The 21853-nt window shown below is 32.8% G+C and overlaps 2 protein-coding genes and 1 non-coding gene across 3 annotated transcripts; 2 read left to right on the top strand and 1 right to left on the bottom strand.

Annotated features, from left to right (window-relative positions):
* Positions 1–8568: 8568 nt before the first annotated feature.
* Positions 8569–9741, top strand: LOC141649665 (F-box/kelch-repeat protein At3g23880-like). Its single transcript, XM_074458351.1, has one exon. It carries the CDS (start codon positions 8569–8571, stop codon positions 9739–9741), a length of 1173 nt encoding a protein of 390 aa, XP_074314452.1.
* A 1600-nt stretch (positions 9742–11341) lies between these two features.
* Positions 11342–11444, top strand: LOC141624074 (U6 spliceosomal RNA). The gene has a single exon (XR_012533889.1). It is a non-coding gene; the product is annotated as a U6 spliceosomal RNA (small nuclear RNA).
* Positions 11445–20635: 9191 nt separating this feature from the next.
* On the bottom strand, positions 20636–21031 carry LOC141649675 (secreted RxLR effector protein 161-like). Its single transcript, XM_074458360.1, has one exon. It carries the CDS (start codon positions 21029–21031, stop codon positions 20636–20638), a length of 396 nt encoding a protein of 131 aa, XP_074314461.1.
* Between the last annotated feature and the right edge of the window lie 822 nt (positions 21032–21853).

Below are 21853 nucleotides of genomic sequence, written 5' to 3' on the forward strand. Positions count from 1 at the left end.
GAGGATTATCGGGAATAGGAGGGAGTATATTAAATTTAAAATCTATTCAATTTTATTAAACTTTATAGTTTATTAGATGTATAGATATGTTAATTATTTAACATACAAAAATATAATATAAGTAGGTTATATGATAGTAATCACTTATTTGAATAGTAAAAGTAACAATATTAATGTAATTAAAGAAAGTTATACAAATTAATTATACTATATAGTTTTAAATCACTAGCACCGTGTTATGGACCTGATTAAGGGATATCTATGCAAATATTATATAGTTTGGGTTAAAATTAAATTATATAGAAGTTTGGTAATTTTCCTAAACATTTGTAAGAGACTAAAGTATGGTCAATTTCCTTAAAATAAAATAATTAATTAAGATGGTCAATTTCCTTAAAATAAAATATGGAGTAATTAATTAAGATGGTCAATTTCAAGGAAACTAAAAGAAAGAAGATGCTTGGTAATTTTTCTAAATATTAATAGAATACTAGAAGATGGTCAATTTCCTTAAAATAAAATAATTAATTAGTATAAACATGCACACTTATGGTATTAATTATTATCATCATAAAATTATATATTAAATTTAAAATCTATTCAATTTTATTAAACTTTATAGTTTATTATATGTATAGATATGTTAATTATTTAACATACAAAAATATAATATAAGTGGGTTATATGATAGTAATCACTCATTTGAATAGTAAAAGTAACAATATTATCAACGAGATTAGTGAAAGTGGTAGAAACAACAACGGGAGTAGTGAAATAATCAATATTAATGCGACAATGGTGAAAGTAACAATAATTACGGCGGGAGTAGTGAAATTAACAATATTAATACGACAGTAGTGATAGTAACAATAACTACGGCGGGAGTAGTGAAAGTAACAATGATTACAGGCAAGTAGTGAAATGTTATTACTATTGTTTCATTAATAAGGGTAAATATTAATAGCGGGAGTAGTGAATTTGTCTCAAAATTTATTTCATCGTAATTGTAGGATATGTCATAGAAAAATATATTAATGATAAATTTATGGGTTATGCAACGTAATTTTATTTAATGAAAAAAAATTAATGGTAAGTAGAGGTAGCCCGGGCGAAGCCGGGCACCAATACTAGTTTGTGTTATAATTTGAGATCTGGGCTATGATTAGGGGAAGCTATGATTTGGAGGAAGGAAGTAATCCATTGTGTATCTTCTTCCTTTTTAAAGGTTTTTGTTTGTGTTTTAGAGAAATTGAAAAGAGATTTGGGTTTTCTTGGTTTTTAGGGGAAAATGGTAGGAGATTTGGGATTAATGATATAACTAGTGTGTAGATCCCGCGCAAATGCGCAGTAAATATAGGTCTTTTCATTTTTAGTGTATTAGTTATAAATTTTAGATTTATATCTCGCAAATTTTTATAAAAGATAACTAATATTAAAATTAATCAAGAGAATTGAATAATTCCATGAATTGTGTTCTTTATGAAAATATTGTAACTACATCAATTTTTTTTTAAAAATCTTTTTTCGTCACGAAGTTAATAATAGGAGATACAATTTTTATGTATAGATTATTTTAAATGAAAAATTAGTTAAGTAAATGAAAATCTAATTTGTTTCTATATATAAATTTGAGCACTTTGGAGGGAAAACTTTAGAGACGTCGTATTCTCTTAGTATATAGGAGGATTTATACTTTTAAAATTTGCACCTCATTAATATTTATCAGTTAACTCCATTGTATTTTAATATGAAATAAAAAAATTGAAATGGGAAACTAATAAAAAAATTTATTTAAGTTGTGAATTTTTTTAGTGAATGTTTTTTTGTCACAAATCTAATAGTAAGCATGTGTCAAGTTATTCTCTACAATAATAATTATTGCATTACTGAAAAATTTAGCAACTTATACTTTATAATTTAATATCAATTTTATTTTATTTTAATGAAAAAATCATAATTATGAATTTATTTAAAAAAATTAGAGTTTATTTATAAGAATATATTCATTGAAAATAAATAATGTAATGAAAGAAAATTTTATTTATTACCTTATTTAGCTAGATGTTTTTTAGAGGGAAAATTAAGAGAATTTTTATTCTCTTAGTAGTAGGGGGGATTAAGGAAGGGTTAATTTTGGATGGGCTTTGTCCTTTGGGTTTGTGGAACCACGTTAATTTTGAGCTCTTGCGTATTTTTTTAAATTCAAATTATGACAATAACTCGATTAATAATTCATCTAATATTTTGAACATTGTTGTCAGAATCCCGATTCGATCCTACGATTCTACGATTTTACGATCTAAAAATGCTTGACCGATACTGGATCTTACGATTCTATCATGGTTTTAGAATCTTACGATCCTAATCATCCAAAAATTTCTAGAGGTAGAATCATAATGCGATCCTACGATCTTACGATCCTACAATCCGATTTCATAGTAAAAAAAATTAATATATATTTTTATATAATGACATGTAAAACTCAAATTTCGGATAAGTTGTAGAAACATGTTCATATAATAATATTAAAATCATTAATTATCAATATTTTATGGATAAATATTAATAAGTAAGTATTTTGATCTTCAATGATATGTTTTTACCAAATAAATAACTATAATCGGTGAGTTTGTAGAATCTTACAATTTTAGGATCCGATTCTACCAATTCGATCCTACCCTCTCCATCGATCCAAAGTAGAATCCCGATCCTGACAGCATTGATTTGAGTTAAATTAAAATTGATAAAATTATATTTATAATCTTATCGTAATTGACAAAAAATAGGAGAAAAGGTTTGGTGGGGTAAAAAATGTGGGAAAGTATTAAAAAAGTTGGAAAGTAAAAAAAATAATTGGGTTGATGACCCAGGTCACGATATTTTACAAGGGAGGGTGAAAATGGGTCACGATTAATAAGGTGAGATTAAGAGTAAAAATTGGTGGTGACCTGATTAACACGACCCTTACTTAGGGATGGTCTAATTAACTTTACATATTCTTCCAAGTGATAGATAAATTATACACAAGTAGAATTATACATCTAGTTGTACCATAAGTATTGTACAATCAAGGTATAAAATTCCGAGCTTATATGTATTTTTTTTAGCTAATTCAAAGTTTATGTTTTAATGTGTAAATCAGGGCCGTCTCTGGGATTTCAGGGCCTTGTGCGAAAATTAAAATCGGGGCCCTATATAATACTTCATACATTTTTCGTTATGATTTTATCGATGCTATATAACCTTTAAAAAAAAGTGAATTTCAACATATATTAATCTCAAATTTTAACCAATCATCTTCTTTATGTTACCTTGATTTATATTTGTTTTTTTAAAGTGATTTGAAAGTCGATTTTCCTTTACCGTTATCTGAAAAGATTTATTGATTAGTCTAAGAGCAACCTATGTTCGTTTCTATTAAAAAGACAAAAAAGCGTATAATTATTTTTTCACCGTCCAAATGAACAAAAACTAGCGTTTGTTTTTTCAAACAAGTAATTTATTAGAAAAGTAATTGGTTTTAGTATTTAAAGTGTGCATTGATTGGGTAGGGAAATAAATTTAGAGAGCCCATGAAAAAAATTAGCATAAAAAGTGCAATTAAGGAGTGGATGTAATGAATGAGTAGTCAACAAAAAACATGGCAGCCACAGTACTCGAACTCGGGATGTTGTATTAGACCAAAACTTGATGGCAAAAAAATAACCACTGGACTCAATTAAACTTCTTGACATAATTCTTTGTCAAAACATCCTTATTTGGTATTTTCAGTCAGACGCCCAAGACCAGTTTTAGCCCAAAAATTTTGGGGCCCTGTGCGATTGCACGGCCCGCACACCCTCAAAGACGGGCCTGGTGTAAATGGATGAGTTCAATACTTTCTAATAAAGCTCATATTATTCAACATAAAGTTCGGATACTTTATCACAAAACTCATATTCTACACCGTACAACATATACAGCTGCTTATATGATCTATGAATAGTAAATTACTAGATTTAATGCTCGTGCGATGCACGGGCTATTGGTAGAATCTTATATAATATTTTAAATTATATTAGATAATGTTAAAATACCACGATATATAATTGGTAAAACTTATTTAAGGTGCTTATAAGTAAAGTGATATAGTTTTAGATAAAATTTGGTGGTACTTATAACTATTAAGATAACTAAGGCTCAAACTCTCAATAAAGTAAATGTATACGGTTGCAATAATTCTACCCTATAAATGTTCAATGAGTGATGAGAACTTTATGAGCACTATAACATTAGTCAAAGCTACTTACTCGTATGTAGTTGAGGCTTTTTCTTAGTTAATTATTGAAGGACTTCGGACACCAGAAAAATTCATTGTTGTAAAAAAAAATTAGATTGATGAGTAGCACAAAATATCACTCAAATGCATTTTACCGAAGCTAACTAAGAAGGATTTATTGCTTGCTAAAAAGAGACCAGAATAATCAATATCAAATTATATGAGCATGTAAGGCATGAAAGACTTCTTATCAATATGTATGAGCAATTGTATGGGATAAAATGAAAGTTTCGCTTGTAGTTTTATAGATCATGGGTGTATGGGTTGCATGCTACTTCGTATTACCCAACTCAATAACTCATAAGGCTACGACTAAGCAACCGTGAAAAACATTTGCTTTGAAAATTTATCAAAATGCTACGAATAACAGGATGGAGTATGTGAGACGTCAGGTAGAAGCATGGATTCTTGATTAATGGATCATCGTATAGAGTGATATTTAAAGTGAAACGTAAATAAGGGATCGTATTGTTCTCGAATCTAATAGTAACTATAAAAAAAAATATCATAAGCACGATCAATGAGATGAGCTATCCCATAACAAAAAATAAAGTAAACAACAACATCAGAGCCTTAATCCCAAAATGAAACAAAAAACAAAGTATCCCGCATCAAAGGACGAAATTTTAATCAAATTTATAACTAAAAGCTAGAAGAAATTCATCATCAAATAGAAATAATTTTGAAAGCAACAACTAATTGGCTAACATGATAAATGAGATATACTAAAGCTAAATAAAAGTTAAATCTGAAATTTATACATTGATTGGAACATACTACATGGGATGTTTGTGAAAATGGTCTATATATAGTACTCCATATGATAAGTCTTACGTCCTAGTGAAATTGTGTTTCATATCACATATATATTATAGATATAAATAAGATCAAAATTCTAGCTTTGGTGTTTGATCAACTTATACCATAATGTATCATGCGTTATGAACTTGTGATGTATACCTAACAATAAGGTCAAGTTATATCATTCTATAACTAATTTGACGACTACTATGACTTTCACTGCTTTTTTTTTTATATTGCTAATCTAACCGTTGTATAAACATGCAAATTTTCCTCAATGTCACAATTCTTATTTTATTAATAGATAGGGTATCTTTTAATATTCATACTTACAATTTCAAAGAAGTTGGATTCTCTGTTCGAAAGTAATTTGGAAAACTTGAACTCTCTGTAATCGATCGAAAAAAAATTTCCCTTAATAGATATAGAATAGAGATGATTGAGACGGGGTACTAATTTTGTTGTTACTGCGTTGTCATGCATGCGTATAATGAAATTATGCATGCGGCCCGTATTAGAGAATAACTCTCTCTGCGTATAATTCTCAAATTTAGATAAGTATTACGATTCCAAAGCTAATTAATTCTCTTTGATAAGGCGAATTGAGTACTCAAAAAGCATAGTTTGCATAGACACCACTCCTTCAAGGATCTCATTTACAATGAGATTTTGTGGTTAGATTGTCATATGTCTATCTCAAAATCTAATATGTATGGAGTAATAGATACTATGCCCTTTATTTACAGTGAGCCGGATTCTCATATGGTTAATTTCACATGAACATTTGTCGGACAATCAATACGACTTTACCGATGCTCCCTCGTCTATTGAGATTTGAGTGTCAACTGATGTTTGTTTAGTTCTGCATACTTAGTGATTTTCCAAAAATTTATGATGAGTAACATGCCGTGATACTCTATGTAGTCAGGCACCCAATATGACAAAATACATTAAGCAAAACTGTAATGATAGTAAAAAGAAAATACTTAAATTGAACTTTGGATCGTTAGTCATTATTTATCCCAAGTTAATAAATAAATAAATAAATAAAGCATGATTGAATTTATATTTACCTTTACACGAAATTGTAAATTTGCATGAAAGAACTATTATTGTTGATGGCATTAGCAATCATTCCGCAAGCTAGTAATTTGGCGTTCTTGCTCTTGCCCCTATAAATTTTATGAAAACCAATTATTAGAAGTCTATGTTAAAAAAATTGGACATAATTTACTACATAACTAAGCATAAATAAGCTTAAATAAAAATTGGCATGCAAGCACAATAACAATAAGCAAATAAAAACATATATCAAAAGTGGTCAACATAGATGAAGAATGAAGTATATGTATTAGGGAACTAAATGCATGAAACTTTCCTTTTATATACAAAATAAATCACTAATTCTTTGATAGTTTTATTTTCTAATTAATGTAGATAGTTTTATTTTCTAATTAATGTAGAATTTTATTAGCATTACACTTTCTTTATGGTTGGGATATGACCATAATGCGATAAAATATTATCTCCAATATATAATAATTGATTTTTAGGTAGTTTCAAACAGTTGGACTCTCTGTAATCGCTCGAAAAAAGCTTCCTTTATTAATATAGATAGATCGGAGTAATTATTTTGTCCAACTAGTATCCCACGTTACTAGCCTAGTCATGTTTCATAAAACACACAGGCACCCAGCTACATATAGTAATTTGTTTTTTTTTTTTTTTTTTTTTTTTGTGACAGCAGCTACATATAGTAATAGTGATATGGAAAATGAGATGACAAAACCCGATATTGGATTCGAATTTGAAATTCAGATCGGATATTTAGTTTTGGAATTTCTAAGTTTTGATTAACTAGACCGATTCCGAATACTTAATACTCTGAATATCCGATATTTCGAAAAATATGGATATCCGAATTGTCCGATCAGATTTTAATACAAATTATAGAGTAACAATCCGACGGAGACAATTCAGTACTTGGCTTTTTTCCTTCACCACTAAAGAAAATGATACAGGCACTATTACTACTAGACTTTAGCAGTGCATACGATGTTGCATGGCGAATTAGTACTAACACATACAATACGTAACTCTCCTTGATGTCTCGCATAGCTGCCTAGCTGCATGTTACTTTTTGCAATAAGATCTTATAAAGATCACCTTAGCTTCTTAATTACCATGCATCTCCACTTAATTGCTCTGTACACTAACTCAGAATAATTGTGTTGAGACATTACCCTACTTCGAAAAATAGAATTTTAATTTGGCGTCGAGTAATATTTAATGCTTAGATACAGCCCGAAGGCTATATACGGCAATTGCCTTGATAGTAAGTAACATTTTTAAATGGTCCAAACAAACTCTTTCTCATTTTGAAATACGCACAACTGCACAAGACATGCATGATGCTTTACCCGTGATTAATAATTCAATTCAGGAGCTTTAACGTAGTTGTTCATTGAATAGCTGACTCGATAGGTTGTTGTTAGAATGTTAGTATTAGAAACTTTTTTTCTAGAGTTTATATGGCTAGTAATTAAAGTTAGGAACCTATTAATAGCTTGATTCATTGAACTTGCTTGAACATCTTGCACAATTGCACACTAGCATAGTTGCATAGGTAAGAAAATTATTGCTTCCTCATTCAATTGTAGTAATGATCTTTTAATGGAACAGTTTCAAAATCTTAGACGGTTGCATTGTGTAAAGTGGAGTAGATTTCTTGAGAGACGGTTTCTCAATAAGTTTATTCAGAGGCTATTTTACAGTTTTATGAAAAAGTGGTACTAGAGGTAATAAATAGGCACAAATCATAATTTAAGATAAAATGGGTACATTTATTGTATAAATACTTACGTAATTACTATATCACGGTCAACAACAAAATAATCACAAAATATAGATAAAAGGGTACGGAAAACTGATTTCAGAAAAGTTTATTAAAAGTTTTAGTGTTATGTAAAAGACAACTCATTCTAATAGTACAAAATCTAATAACCTAATCACACACAAGAATGATGCTGAATGTCTTCTAGAAAAAGTAGTCGTAAAATATTTAACGAGTTAGAAAAGTTAAGATCGAGATTTAAGAGTTATCACTACATCATTATATTTATAGGGTAATACGGAGTATATTACTTTTTACAACTTCGATCCAAAAATGAATGAGAAAGTCTTTGTAAAAATGTGGTATATGTTAATCTCCCGTCTATGGTATTTATACTCGTATCATTTAGATTTAAGACGAATATACGCGGATATTAAACCACAAATAGTGATCCAAATTACTCACGAGTTATGCTTACGACTCTACGAGGAATAAAACTAGTAACTTTTGATCTAATAAAGTTATTCCTTCCTTTATTTAAAGTTGAGTCACTACCTCCCTTCCTTCTTCACTTCTCTTCTTCCTCTTACAACTCATTGTCAAAAGTTCATAAATAATGGAAAACAAACAACCAAACAATAGTAACGAAAAACAAGTGATTTCGCAACAAAGCGACCTCACTGATGTACTGATTTTTGAGGAAATACTTACTAGATTGCCCGTTAAATCCATTCTTCGATTTAAGTCGGTTTCGAAACAATGGTATTCTACTCTTTCTTCTTCCAATTTCGCCAATACCCACCTTAAGAAATCCCCCTTTTCACATCCTTCTGCTCCTGTTAACAACTTGATTATCCAGTCTGGTTCCAATTGTTACATTTTCTCTTATGACGATGAGGTTGATCAAATTTCTCATAATTTTGAAGACAATGTGGTTAAACTCAACACCGAGTTTTTGGTTGAGAATGATGATGAACGACTTTTCCTTGCTGAATCCTGCAATGGGTTGATTTGTATAACCACCGCAGGCAGTGGTAAATATTTCATTTTATGGAACCCAGCTACTCGTAAGCTAAACACTTGTGCTCTCCCAAATGAGTATTTAAACTGTTTTGAGAAAGGCGCTAAATATTTCAGAACCACTTTGGGATTTGGGTATGTATCCTCTATCGATGATTACAAATTTGTTGCAATTTTGACGGTACGTCATGGCAACTCAGAAAGTTTGTTTGCTCTTATCTTCTCTCTAAGGGAAAATAGGTGGAGAAAAATTGATTTAGATAATACTCTTTGTTTTGGGTGTGATACAGGAGTGCTTGTAAGTGAAAAATTATATTGGCGTGCTTATAGTGACGAAGCTCAGAAGCTTGTTAGTTTTGATTTAGCCGCTGAGATGTTTGATGTGATTGAGGTCGATTGGGACAGGTATGAGACATTAGGAGTTTTGAAAGGGTGTTTGCACAAGCTTAACTGGAGTGATACATTTAAGGTGGATATATTGGAACCTCCCGCCATAGTGAAATCTATTGAATTACCAAAGGAGTTGATGTTAGAAAGATTCTCTAAAATAATCGGGTTTACCAAGACTGATAAGTTGTTTGTGACGGAGTGGCTATCCAATAATTTTGGGGGAAGGTTTTTCAATGTTAGAACGTTGGCGATAGTCGACACATGTACAGGAACAGGACCTATGCAATATACACATCTTTTGAATTTCGGTAATGTGCCGTTTAAGATTGCAAGGTATGTTCCAAGCTTAGTTTCTCCGTTTTCTACTGAAGACTCATAGGATAAAACTGTTGCATTGTGAAAATAATCTAAATCGTTTGTACGAGTGTGGCTGGTGTACTTCTGTTTAGCATGGAGTTATTGACTATTTGGTTCCATTTTCATTATTTAATGTAAACTTCTTAATTATAACATTGGAACAAGCTGATATAGGTTGCATTGTGGACTATGTTCATATTGTACGCAAAAGACTTTAGTAATTTGTTTTGTGCCAATTCCACTAATCTGTTAGATTGCAGTCCGTCTTCTATTACAGTTAGTAACATGAACGTCTTTTTGATACTCTAAAAAACAGTTGCTTTTGGAGTAACCTGAAACTAAATTACACTAAATGGGTTCATGTAAGATCAAATAATTTTTGTTTCCAAATCACGAGTAAAGCCGTTCAGCTAAACAGCGACTTTATTTAATAGTTTGTTTCCAGATCACAGATAAGTCTAGTGGTGGTTCACGTAAGTTATTTTAGTAGGATCTTACAAAACTAGACAACGGCATGTTTATCTTGACAAACATTTAGGTATTTTAGATTCGCACCAGCTATGTTTGCTTTAGCAAACTTTGATACGAGTATGAAATGAAATTCTCACTTATATTTAACCATTTATTAATTATCACATATATCTAATAAGATGGAATAATATTGAGATGTAATATTCTTTTTTATATGAACGGCCTGAATACATACACAAATGTTTGTTGATTTTTTGTTTTTTGGTACTAAAGAATTTTTGTTATTGGAATATCGTTCGTGGCTTGTTCAAAAAATATCGTGACAATCACAACTAACTTTTGAACCACAGGATGAAGGCAATTAGCAAAGGAAAAGTGGAGAACAATTTTTTTCCGTACGTATAGACCTAATAGAATCTAGTCCCTTACGTAGTTACATAAAAAAGTGAAAGTGAAAAGCAATGGCACGGAAATTCGTTAAAAGCCCACATGATAAATTCCCGTCATGAAAAAAAAAAAAATGAAAGTTGTAAGCTTATTTGATACTCATCCTATTATAGTTACCGGAAACGGATTGGTTAAATAAATTATAGTAAATAATAGATTGGATAGACATATTTGACTTGTATATTTTATTTAGCAGAAACGAATTGGTTAAATAAATTATAAATGATAAATTTAATTGATATTTAACTTGTTCATAAACTAAAAGAGTGCCATAATTAATTTAATTCTCTTATCTATGGTGGAGCTTGAGAAGAATATATAAGGACTCTCGTCGAGTATTTTTCATGTCGATTTTGTTACTTGATCCATGCATCATCTCAAACTTTTTGAATCCTATGCTTGTAAACCATCTCATTTAATTAAAGGCCTTCTTATTCCTTCTTTCGATTGAAAAAATAAGGGAAATGTAAAAGAATGATTCTTGTTAGTTGTTACAAATATGTATCAAGAATATATGGCGTTTCATTTAGGGGTTGTCAATTCATTTTCAATTTTGGTGACAATAAGAGTTGAGTTTTTTTTTTTTTTTTTTTTTTTTTTTTTTGAGTTTGATGGAATTTGTTTTGCTTATCTTGCACTTTTCTATCTCTTTCATTTTCTGTAAGTTAACTCATTTTGTTTTACTTTTTTGTTAAAAGATCAGAATTTATATTGCTTAGTCTCATAAAATTAGAACGATACAGAGAAGATTAATATGGCTCCTGCGAAAAGATGACACGCATAAATTGAGAATTATTATTGCTCAAAGTAAGCATTATAATTGCCTAATTTCTTCTTCCTACTTTAATGATATACGGAGTATTCTTTTAAAACCAAATTAACTTGCACCTTTTTATATTCTTGCTTAGGCTCTTAGCTATATATAACAAGATGAAAGTTAACTTCATTATCTCTTATGCATGAATCTAGGTTGATATACATAAAACACTAAAGGCCAAATGATAGGCTATCGTACATCTATGCAAAGATAATTACCCTAGACACAAATTAATGTAGTAATAGAGGTCGAACACAAGGAGACGGGAATTGCGTTTATGAAATGCTATGGAAAGATTCTTATCAAGGTCGATTACGTTTGATTTGGTTTGTTGGTTGGTTTGATGATTAATAACTATAAAGATGTAAACTATATGATAAAATGAGTCTAGAGGAGTCGGGTCACACATGCAAAGGTAAATATACGTTCATGTTAAACTCGGTAATATTAACATTGTCAATTGTTTAGGCTTAGAGACACCCACCTAACGATATTAGTGTCAACCATAGACCGGGTCCTAGAGAAACTCTCGTTTATGACTAGGTCGTCCTACTACACATACTTAGTCTAATCTGATTACGTGCCTCTCGACTTATAGAATGAATTAACAAACTTAATCTACGATTATGGCCAATAACCAAAGATTAAACATTGTGGTGCAAACATGTGATAGAAACAATTAGACCATATTATAGCAACCTAATTTATCATTTTACATATTTTATTTTGCATGGCTTCCCTAGCCCCTAGACTAAGGAATTTAGCTACTCATGATGAAATGTAAACTATAAACTTTGTTATAAAAAATGATAGACATGCTAATAGAAATGATATAAACTAAATGATAAAACATAAAATATGAGATTAAACTATGTGATATAATAAAAGTACTAATGATAAAACTTTATGATAACTAAATGGAAATGTAAACTAGATAAACAAGAATTAGAATTACCGAAATAAGGAAATAGAATTTGAATTGCAAAGAAGAATAAAGAGAACCAAATGCTTGAATAACTTTGAACCAAATGTTTAACAACGTCAACTAAAAGCTTAACAATATTGAAACTAATATGAAAACTTAGAGAAAATTTTGCTTGAGGCTAGAGTGAAATAGTGTATGAAAAATACGTAAGAGGAGATATCAGAAGATATCCTAAGCCTTGAAGTGCCTCCCCTTTATATAGAGGAGTGAAGTGAAACGTAAACATTTCACAAACAGCTAACCCCGATCGGGGACACCTGAATCCGGGTATTTCTCCATTAATGCATGATTAAAGTCTTGCGGAATCCAAAGTTTGTTGTTAATGTGCCTTTAATCTCCGGTTTTAAGATCATTTTAGCATCTTATGAAGCATCCCATGTTGAGCATCCTAAGATCTTTGTGTGGACTTTGCATTTGGGCTTGACTTCCTTTGACTTTGATTTCCATTTTCTCTTTTCAATCCACAACATTTGTTCATGTAAGTCCAAACATCACTTCAAGTTGGTCCATCTTACTTCTTTGTTAGCCAAGCTTCTAGTTCACTTGCAAATGTGTAGGATTAAGCTCCTAAAAGCTCATATACTTACAAAATGTGGCGAAGCATGCAAAATACAACTAGGAAGCAATATTAGCTCAAAATCACTAAGTTTAGTGTATAATGACATACAAAATGAAGCTAAAACATGGGGTTCAAGTGGATATAAAATGGACTTATCAAACTCCCCCAAGCTAACCTCTTGCTTGTCCCCAAGCAACAAACCATATCCTCTCAATTGCAATATCCCAAAACAAGCTATGCATAATGATTTAAAAACCCGAAACAATATGGGCAAAGGAATAAAGGAAGAACATGGATGAGATTTACACGACGGCGTAGCATGGAAAACTTTGAATGAACCTTTAAGCTCTTGCATGAACTTTTGACTTATGGATCTCACGGTGCACTCAAACTCTTTTATATGTGAAAAGACATTTTTTGTGAATAAACACTCAACTATCCTTGACTTATAATAATGTGCCCGCAATCTAATATGGTAATCAATCAAAACTAGTAAGGCAAAACAATCAAATGAAAGCATGATAAAGAAGCCAAATGGGTAGGAAGAAGGCAATATGTAATGGGTAAGAAAGGGGAACAATGAATTATGGATTGTGGAGCTAATGTCAAGCTAGCAACAACCAAATGTAAGGATGCTCAATCCCAATTCTAATCCCAAATTACAATAAAAATCATAAGTAAAATCTCCAAAATATGTGAATAATGCATGAGAGTTTCTAACATCAACATCAACCTCTTCTTCTCTTTTCTTTTCAATTCATACTTCTTTTTTTTCATTTTTTTTCATGCTTTTTTTCATTTTTTCCTCATTCTTTTCTTTCTCAACTTTTTTTTTATTTCAATTCTTCATTCTTTTTCCATTCATTTTTCTTTTTTTCTCTTTTTTTTAGCATTAAGACCAAGTTCATGTTAAACTCGGTTATATTAACATTGTCAATTGTTTAGGCTTAGAGACACCCACCTTACGATATTAGTGTCAACCATAGACTGGGTCCTAGAGAAACTCTCGTTTATGACTAGGTCGTCCTACTACACATGCTTAGTCTAATCCGATTCTGTGCCTCTCGACTTATAGAATGAATTAACTAACTTAATCTACGATTATGGCCAATAACCAAAGATTAAACATTGAGGTGCAAACATGTGATAGATACAATTAGACCATATTATAACAACCTAATTTATCATTTTACATATTTGATTTTGCATGGCTTCCCTAGCCCCTAGACTAAGGAATTTAGCTACTCATGACGAAATGTAAACTATAAACTTTGTTATAAGAAATGATAGACATGCTAATAGAAATGATATAAACTAAATGATAAAACATAAAATATGAGATTAAACTATGTGATATAATAAAAGTACTAATGATAAAACTTTATGATTACTAAATGGAAATGTAAACTAGATAAACAAGAATTAGAATTACCGAAATAAGGAAATAGAACTTGAATTACAAAGAAGAATAAAGAGAACCAAATGCTTGAATAACTTAGAACTAAATGTTTAACAACATCAACTAAAAGCTTAACAATATTGAAACTAATATGAAAAGTTAGAGAGAATTTTGCTTGAGGCTAGAGTGAAATAGTGTCTGAAAAATGCGTAAGAGGAGATATCAGAAGATATCCTAAGCCTTGAAGTGCCTCCCCTTTATATAGGGGAGTGAAGTGAAACGTAAACATTTCACAAACAGCCAACCCCGATCGGGGACAGGCCACCCCGATCGGGGACACCTGATTCCGGGTATTTCTACGTTAATGCATGACTAAAGTTTTGCGGAATCCAAAGTTTGTTGTTAATGTGCCTTTAATCTCCGGTTTTAAGATCATTTAGTATCTTATGAAGCATCACATGTTGAGCATCCTAAGAGCTTTGTGTGGACTTTGTATTTGGGCTTGACTTCCTATGACTTTGATTTCCATTTTCTCTTTTCCATCCACAACATTTGTTCATGCTAGTCCAAACATCACTTCAAGTTGGTCCATCTTACTTCTTTGTTAGCCAAGCTTCTAGTTCACTTGCAAATGTGTAGGATTAAGCTCCTAAAAGCTCATATACCTATAAAATGTGGTGAAGCATGCAAAATACAACTAGGAAGCAATATTAGCTCAAAATCACTAAGTTTAGTGCATAATGACATACAAAATGAAGCTAAAACATGGGGTTCAAGTGTATATAAAATGGACTTATCACCAAAAAACCAGATTGGTAAAAAAACTAAGAGATCAATGACAGATTATATGAGAAACGGAGAGGGGAGAATAGCATAATAGTAACTGTATTATTATTGATTTGTTCGTGGTTCTACCAATACAATAGGATGTTGTATATATAGTAGACCTAAGATATCCTATTAACGGAAACACTATAGGATATAATATCAATATTATTCTCTAGGACATATCTCGATATCGTATTTCCTAAATATATGTCGATATCTCGACATATCCCGATATCTTGTAACATCCCCCTCAAACACATGGTAATTTGTCAAAATTTCCATGGGTTTGCCATATTAAGAAAGAAGAAAAATCCGATGATCTTAAATTTTCGATCTTGGAGCTTCAAATCTTCTACAGGAACATCAATCTTTTTAAACCTGTAAATAGTCGGAGGGGACCGTCGTAGCTTTTCGGACCCGTCAAAATTCAAATGAAACGAGAATGTTGATCTTTTCGAAGTCGTTGAAATTTTGTGATCAGGAACGTCGCAATTTTTTGAACCTGGTAAATTTGTCGAACGAAAAAACTATCCGCAATTTTAATGGTCGAAGAACGTAATCATCTCAAACCCAGAGCAAATAAAGGAAAAAGCATCTAAGTGTTGCCCAACGGCCAAGAACTTCGTCTAAAGCACCATTGATTACAATGCTAATACCAAAATGGCATTACACAATCGTGAACCCCATGGTCGATGTTTCTCAATTGTATCTTATTGGATCCAAATCATTGAAATTTTCTGCACACAATCGTACGAGTAAATTTTTTTTTCTAGAAAAACTAAAAATACTAATAAACGAAAATTGGTAGTGAAATCTCGCCGGTGGGCGTCGTATATCATTGGCCCACCGGCAGGTTGCAGAATGTCTTGTATTTAGGCCTCAAGAGCATGAGGCTCTGATACCATATGAGAAACAGAGAGGGGAGAATAGCATAAGAGTAATTGTATTATTATTGATTCGTTCGTGCTTCTACCAATACAATAGGATGTCGTATATATAGTAGACTTAGGATCTCCTATTAACGGAATGCTATAGGATATAATATCAATATTATTCTCTACGATATATATCGATATCGTATTTCCTAAATATTAATATGTCGATATCTCGACATATTCCGATATCTCGTAACAAATTGGTAAATAAACTTGCAAAAGCGACAAATTGGTAAATAAACTTCATATTTGCCACAAATACACCAAAAAAACCCCGCGCGTGGTTACAAACATATTCTATGCGTATTTCATTAGTCATCACCCTCTTCATTGGCTACTTTTCTTTTTTCCCAAAAAACCCCAGTAACTCCTCCAAATCTTTCTCTCCACCATGACTCATATTCAATCTCCTTAACAACTCACCATGATATATAAATTATGATAAGCAATTTTCTTGCAAAATTAGTTGCATGGTATTATTGGCATAATTTACACCAAGGTTAGATACTTCTCCTTGATAAAAAAAACTGAAATACATGTACATGTAGAATATATTGGGAAAATGTAAATAATACTCGTATGAGTTCTTTGTTAGATTTAATGATGTTGTGATTAAATTATGTTAGCTTATCTAACTTCATTAGGACCCTGTTTGGTAAACAGCGGATTAATATTAGCATAAGCAGATTTACAAAGCAGATTTGACTAGCATAATGATTTAGCGGGTTTGACTAGCAGATTTATTTAGCAGAATTGTTTTAGAGGTGTTTGGTAATTGACAGTTTTAGATTAGCAGATTGTTTAGATCCTTTGTAAAATGACAAATAAGGATAAGAATAAATTATTTATTAAATATATAAAAGGAAGGTTAGTATTTTTTAAGAGGGTAAATAAGGCAATTTTTTTCTCTCTAATCCGCTAACCCAATATGCAGGTAGGAGCAGCATATTACAAAATAGCATATTGGACCCCAATATGCTATTTCAAGACACCATTAACCAAATGCTCTAATTAGCATATTCCTAAGTCAAACAAGCTAAACATCTCCAATATGCTGAAATTTGGCCAATATGCTATTTACCAAACAGAGCCTAGATAGAATATACTTGATTGTATAATTAATTGGGAAATTTATTAGGGTTCATAATTAATGGGTCAAATACAATTGGGGTTTATGATTAGAATATGTTAAAGTATGATCAACTATGTTGATTGGGATGAAAATCACTATTCTTGCCTGCCAATATGTCACAGGTTGCATTACATGAAAAAAGGATGCTTCTGTAGGCGGTATAACTATTAGATAAACAATGAACGGGAAAAACTTACAGAACCGGTAAAGGAGAATGTCGTGGCGTGATTAGAATCACTGCCCTAAAGTTGAATTTGGCCTGCACGATACACACGGCCTCTTGGCAACCAACCCCCAGGGTTACACAACGTCCGAGTCTAAGGTGCACGACAAAGACTCAGATTGAGGATTACTAACAGAATGTTGCCAAAATCAGCTTGTAGTAAGAGACGTATTATAGAGAAAGAATAGGGAAGATTAGAGTCATATTTTGTGTGTGTTGAAATGCTGTTGGTGAGGGGTATTTATAAGAGAAAAAGGAAGGATCTAGATGTATAATTAATATGCCTCGAAAATAGTTTTTAGACGACTGCAAAATCACCATTGGAAAACCGTAGTCGTCCTTTAGAAGACTGCAACAATCAGTGTAGGAAAACACACAATCAGACTTAGAATATAATACCTCGTATTTAATTATGTATAGCTAGACTGAATAAAGAACCCACTCGGCCGAGTGCCCATCCACTCGACCGAGTGGAGGACCGAGTACTCCAATACAGTAGGCTGGAAAGCCTGGAAAGTCGGTCACTCGACCGAGTGACCATCTACTCGACTGAGTGCCGGTCGAGTGAATCGTATACTGGAAATATTGGGTGAGATCTCGCTTTCATAACCCTATCTTTTCAAATTTCCCCCACCAAAAACCTCATCCTAAACAAGTATTCACCACTCTCTACAACCACAATTATCTCTATAAAATTACCCACCTTCAATCCTCTCAAAACCCTAGTCTTTCAAGAGGAGAATTCTTGCCATTTGTTCATCCACCTTTGATAGTAAGTTAACCTAGACTTTAATCTCTTAATCTTGTTTTAATAACTTTACTTAGTTTAGTTGTCTCACCATAATTAATTAAGGTTTAGGAATTTAAGAGGAATAATTAAAGGGTTTAGTTAGTGTGTTTATTATAATAGATTGTAGTATTGATTATAGTAATTAATATGTATAGGAAGCTTCATTGAGGAGCATTTCTAGGGATTAGCTTGTGGAATTGTGAAGATAAGCTCAAGGTAGGGTTTCCCTACTTAGCTATGATGTTATGAGTGTTTAATTGTACATTTACTATCATCAATTATATTTATTTCATAGTAGTTGCATTATAACATGTGTTGGATAATTAGGGTTTGGTACATATTGTGGTCTCATAATGATTTTGGGAAGATTGAGTATGATGAATGACTCTAGCATTAATTATCTTGCACTATAACTTGTTAATAAGCAATTAAAAGAAGAGAAAATGAATTAATGAAGTTATGAGCATGAATTGATTGTTGTATGAATTTAATGGCATGCTTGTTGGTTGATTGTTCTTGTTGTTGGTGAATTGTTGACATTGGAGATTGTTGGAGGAGGAGGTTGGTGATGGTTTTGGAGACGGAAGACGGTTGGGAAATCGTCTTCCGCTCAACTCTCTCTTGGAGCTTTCCACTCCAAGGGAATGTGCACATTAGTACTTGGATTATGGAAGGACTCATGCGGTGAGGCATGTTGTCTGGCAGGAAACTCGAGTCGCACTCGGGCCCGGTACCACGGACGTGTTCCGAGTACCTTAGTGGTTTTGGTGACGTCGTGGGTGTGTCCCGGTCACGGTTGGAGGAGATAAGTTTAGTGGATATTTGTCATGTTACATACCTCATCAAATTAGTAAGTTAGATGCATCTCTTGTTTATTATTTTACATTCATATCATTGGCTAACACTTGGGTTTGAATGTCTATGATGAACCATATGGTGATTTTCGCCCATATGGGAGCAGTGTCGACAGGTGCATGTGATGAGTAGCGGGCTTGGGAGTGGTCTACCTCGTTGTCGACATTTATTCTTATCTAGTTTTTGACATTAAGACTCCATTGGATTTGGTTGTATTAAAGGGGATGATTTTTATATCCCTCACTTGTGATCACTTAACTCTACAACTTAACTATTTATGTTATCTAAATTACTTCTTTACTTGTTGTTCGCACTACACTTCTTTGAAACCAAGGCTTGTGATACCTCCATATGTTGGGAATTGCCTAGAGGAAGGGTCCCGACCTATGGGGGTGTTACATAGAAGACTGAAATTAATTTTCGGAACTTGTGCAAAAATAATATGTGGAGAATAAGTGATCTCATATCTAAAATGAGCCTACGGCCTGCACCGCAGGTATTCTACCAGAGCCCAGATCCCGTGCCCGAGCCCGAGCTCGGCCCGGCATGGCATGGCGTGCGCGCGTGTGTGGTGACGGTGCCCCTTCACTACTACACATATTAGTAGTGCAAAACAATAGATCACTTATAAACTACAACCTCTTAGTATATTCTACCAATTTTGGGATAAAAAGGTTTCTTTTGAAGCAATACTTCCAACAATCCCCCACACGATGCAAAAGAAGAAGAAGAAGAAGAAGAAGAAGAAGAAGAAGAAGAAGAAGAAGAAGAAGAAGAAGAAGAAGAAGAAGAAGAAGAAGAAGAAGAAGAAGAAGAAGAAGAGAAATAGCTGATTAAGGCAACGGAACGTAAGTCTTAAGATGACAATGTTCCTGGGGAATTGAATTATCACCCAGTGCATACAATTACCTGCTACAGCCGTATCGAGTTGCTCTCGGCACTGGACTCTCCACGGTGGTTTGTAACGGATAACTGCGCACAAACCTACATTCGAATCTGTGTTCGTTCTAACGAAATTTCATAAAAGGTGGCCCTCATGTGCCTGGTATCTCGTGAACGCTCTAGAGGTCCTAAAGCCTAAAGACCTCATGGGGGTAGGGCATTTCCCCCACATTCACATAGGTAAGTCCATCAGGTTTAACTATCACAAACCATCCTTAAACAAGGACTATGGACTTATTAAGAGCTTAGCTCAACCTTCCTCACATGATAGAAATAGCACAATATATAGAAAGAATACTACATCACTTTTATTAAAATAGGAATGATAGTAGTATTACAACATGAGATCCCTGTGACTTCGTTTGACTCATTGAACTTGGTAAACCCAAGTGGGGGAGCCATGTCACGATTCACTCCCAATAGGCTTTAAACCCATTCCTCGTGCTGACTCCATCCCTAATTTTCTGCAGAGGCCTTTCGTTGGAGGATCCACAATATTCGTCTCTGATTTTACATAATCCAGTGATATCACATTATTTCTGATCAGATTCCTCACTATAGCATGTCCTCAAGCGTATATGTCTCCTCTTTCCGTTGTGAGCTTGATTGCCTACCACGCCAATGGCTGCTTGAGAATCGGAATGCATTAAAATTGATGGAGCCGGTCTCCCCCATAATGGAATGTCTGCTAATAGGTTCGTTAGCCATTCGGCTTCCTGACCTGCCAACGCTAAAGCAATAAACTCATATTCCATTGTTGATTTTGCAATACAACTTTGTTTAGAAGATTTCAAAGAAAGAGCACCGCTAGCCAAAGTAAACACATATCCACTAGTATAATGAATCTCATCATTATCAGATACCCAATTAGCATCACAATATCCTTCTAAAATACATGGAGATTTGGAATAGTGTAAACCCCAATCCATTGTTCCCCTAATGTATTTTAGAAGTCTAAATAAGGCATTCCAGTGTGACTGATTTGGATTGTGTATATACCTGCTAAGACGACTTACCGCATAAGCAATGTCAGGTCTCACTACAAGAATATTCTTCTTGGTTCACGCTAATACCCTCATTCTTTTTTAGGTGTATACTAGGATCATATGGGGTTTGACTGGTGCACAATCAAAACGGTCAAATCTTTTAAGAATTTTCTCAACATAATGTGACTGATCCAAACTCAAACCCCATTTGTTCCTAGTAATTTTTATACCAAGGATAACATCGGCTTCACCTAGGTCTTTCATGTTAAAGCGGGAGCTTAAGAAGGCTTTGGTGTCATTGATCACTTCCATATTAGTGCCAAAAATGAGCATGTCATCAACATATAAACACACGATGACACATCCATCTTTGTCACTTTTAGCATAAACACAAGCATCTGAATCATTCACATGAAAACCATAAGAAGTAATAGTGTAATACCTTAAGATTATGGACTGTTAGGTACTCTATCGAGTAGGGCTTACTCTGTCGAGTAAGTCAGTTTTACGTTCTAGAGTGTGTTCTGCTTGTAGGGTACTCGATCGAGTAGAGGCCACTCGATCGAGTACCTCACTTCCTCGATCGAGTGCGTCGGTTTTTACGGAGTTTTGGCCGGGTTTTGATAGTAACGCGAGAAAGATATAAAGTATGTTTCATCAGTTTCTTTTACTTTTTACGTTATTCTAAAATCTTCACAAGAGAAAACAAACTACGTTGAATCCTCTCTCACATTGCTATCAAATCCATGGGGATAGAGTCGTCGG

This window comes from Silene latifolia, chromosome 1, assembly GCF_048544455.1.
Source record: "Silene latifolia isolate original U9 population chromosome 1, ASM4854445v1, whole genome shotgun sequence".
NCBI lineage: Eukaryota > Viridiplantae > Streptophyta > Magnoliopsida > Caryophyllales > Caryophyllaceae > Silene > Silene latifolia.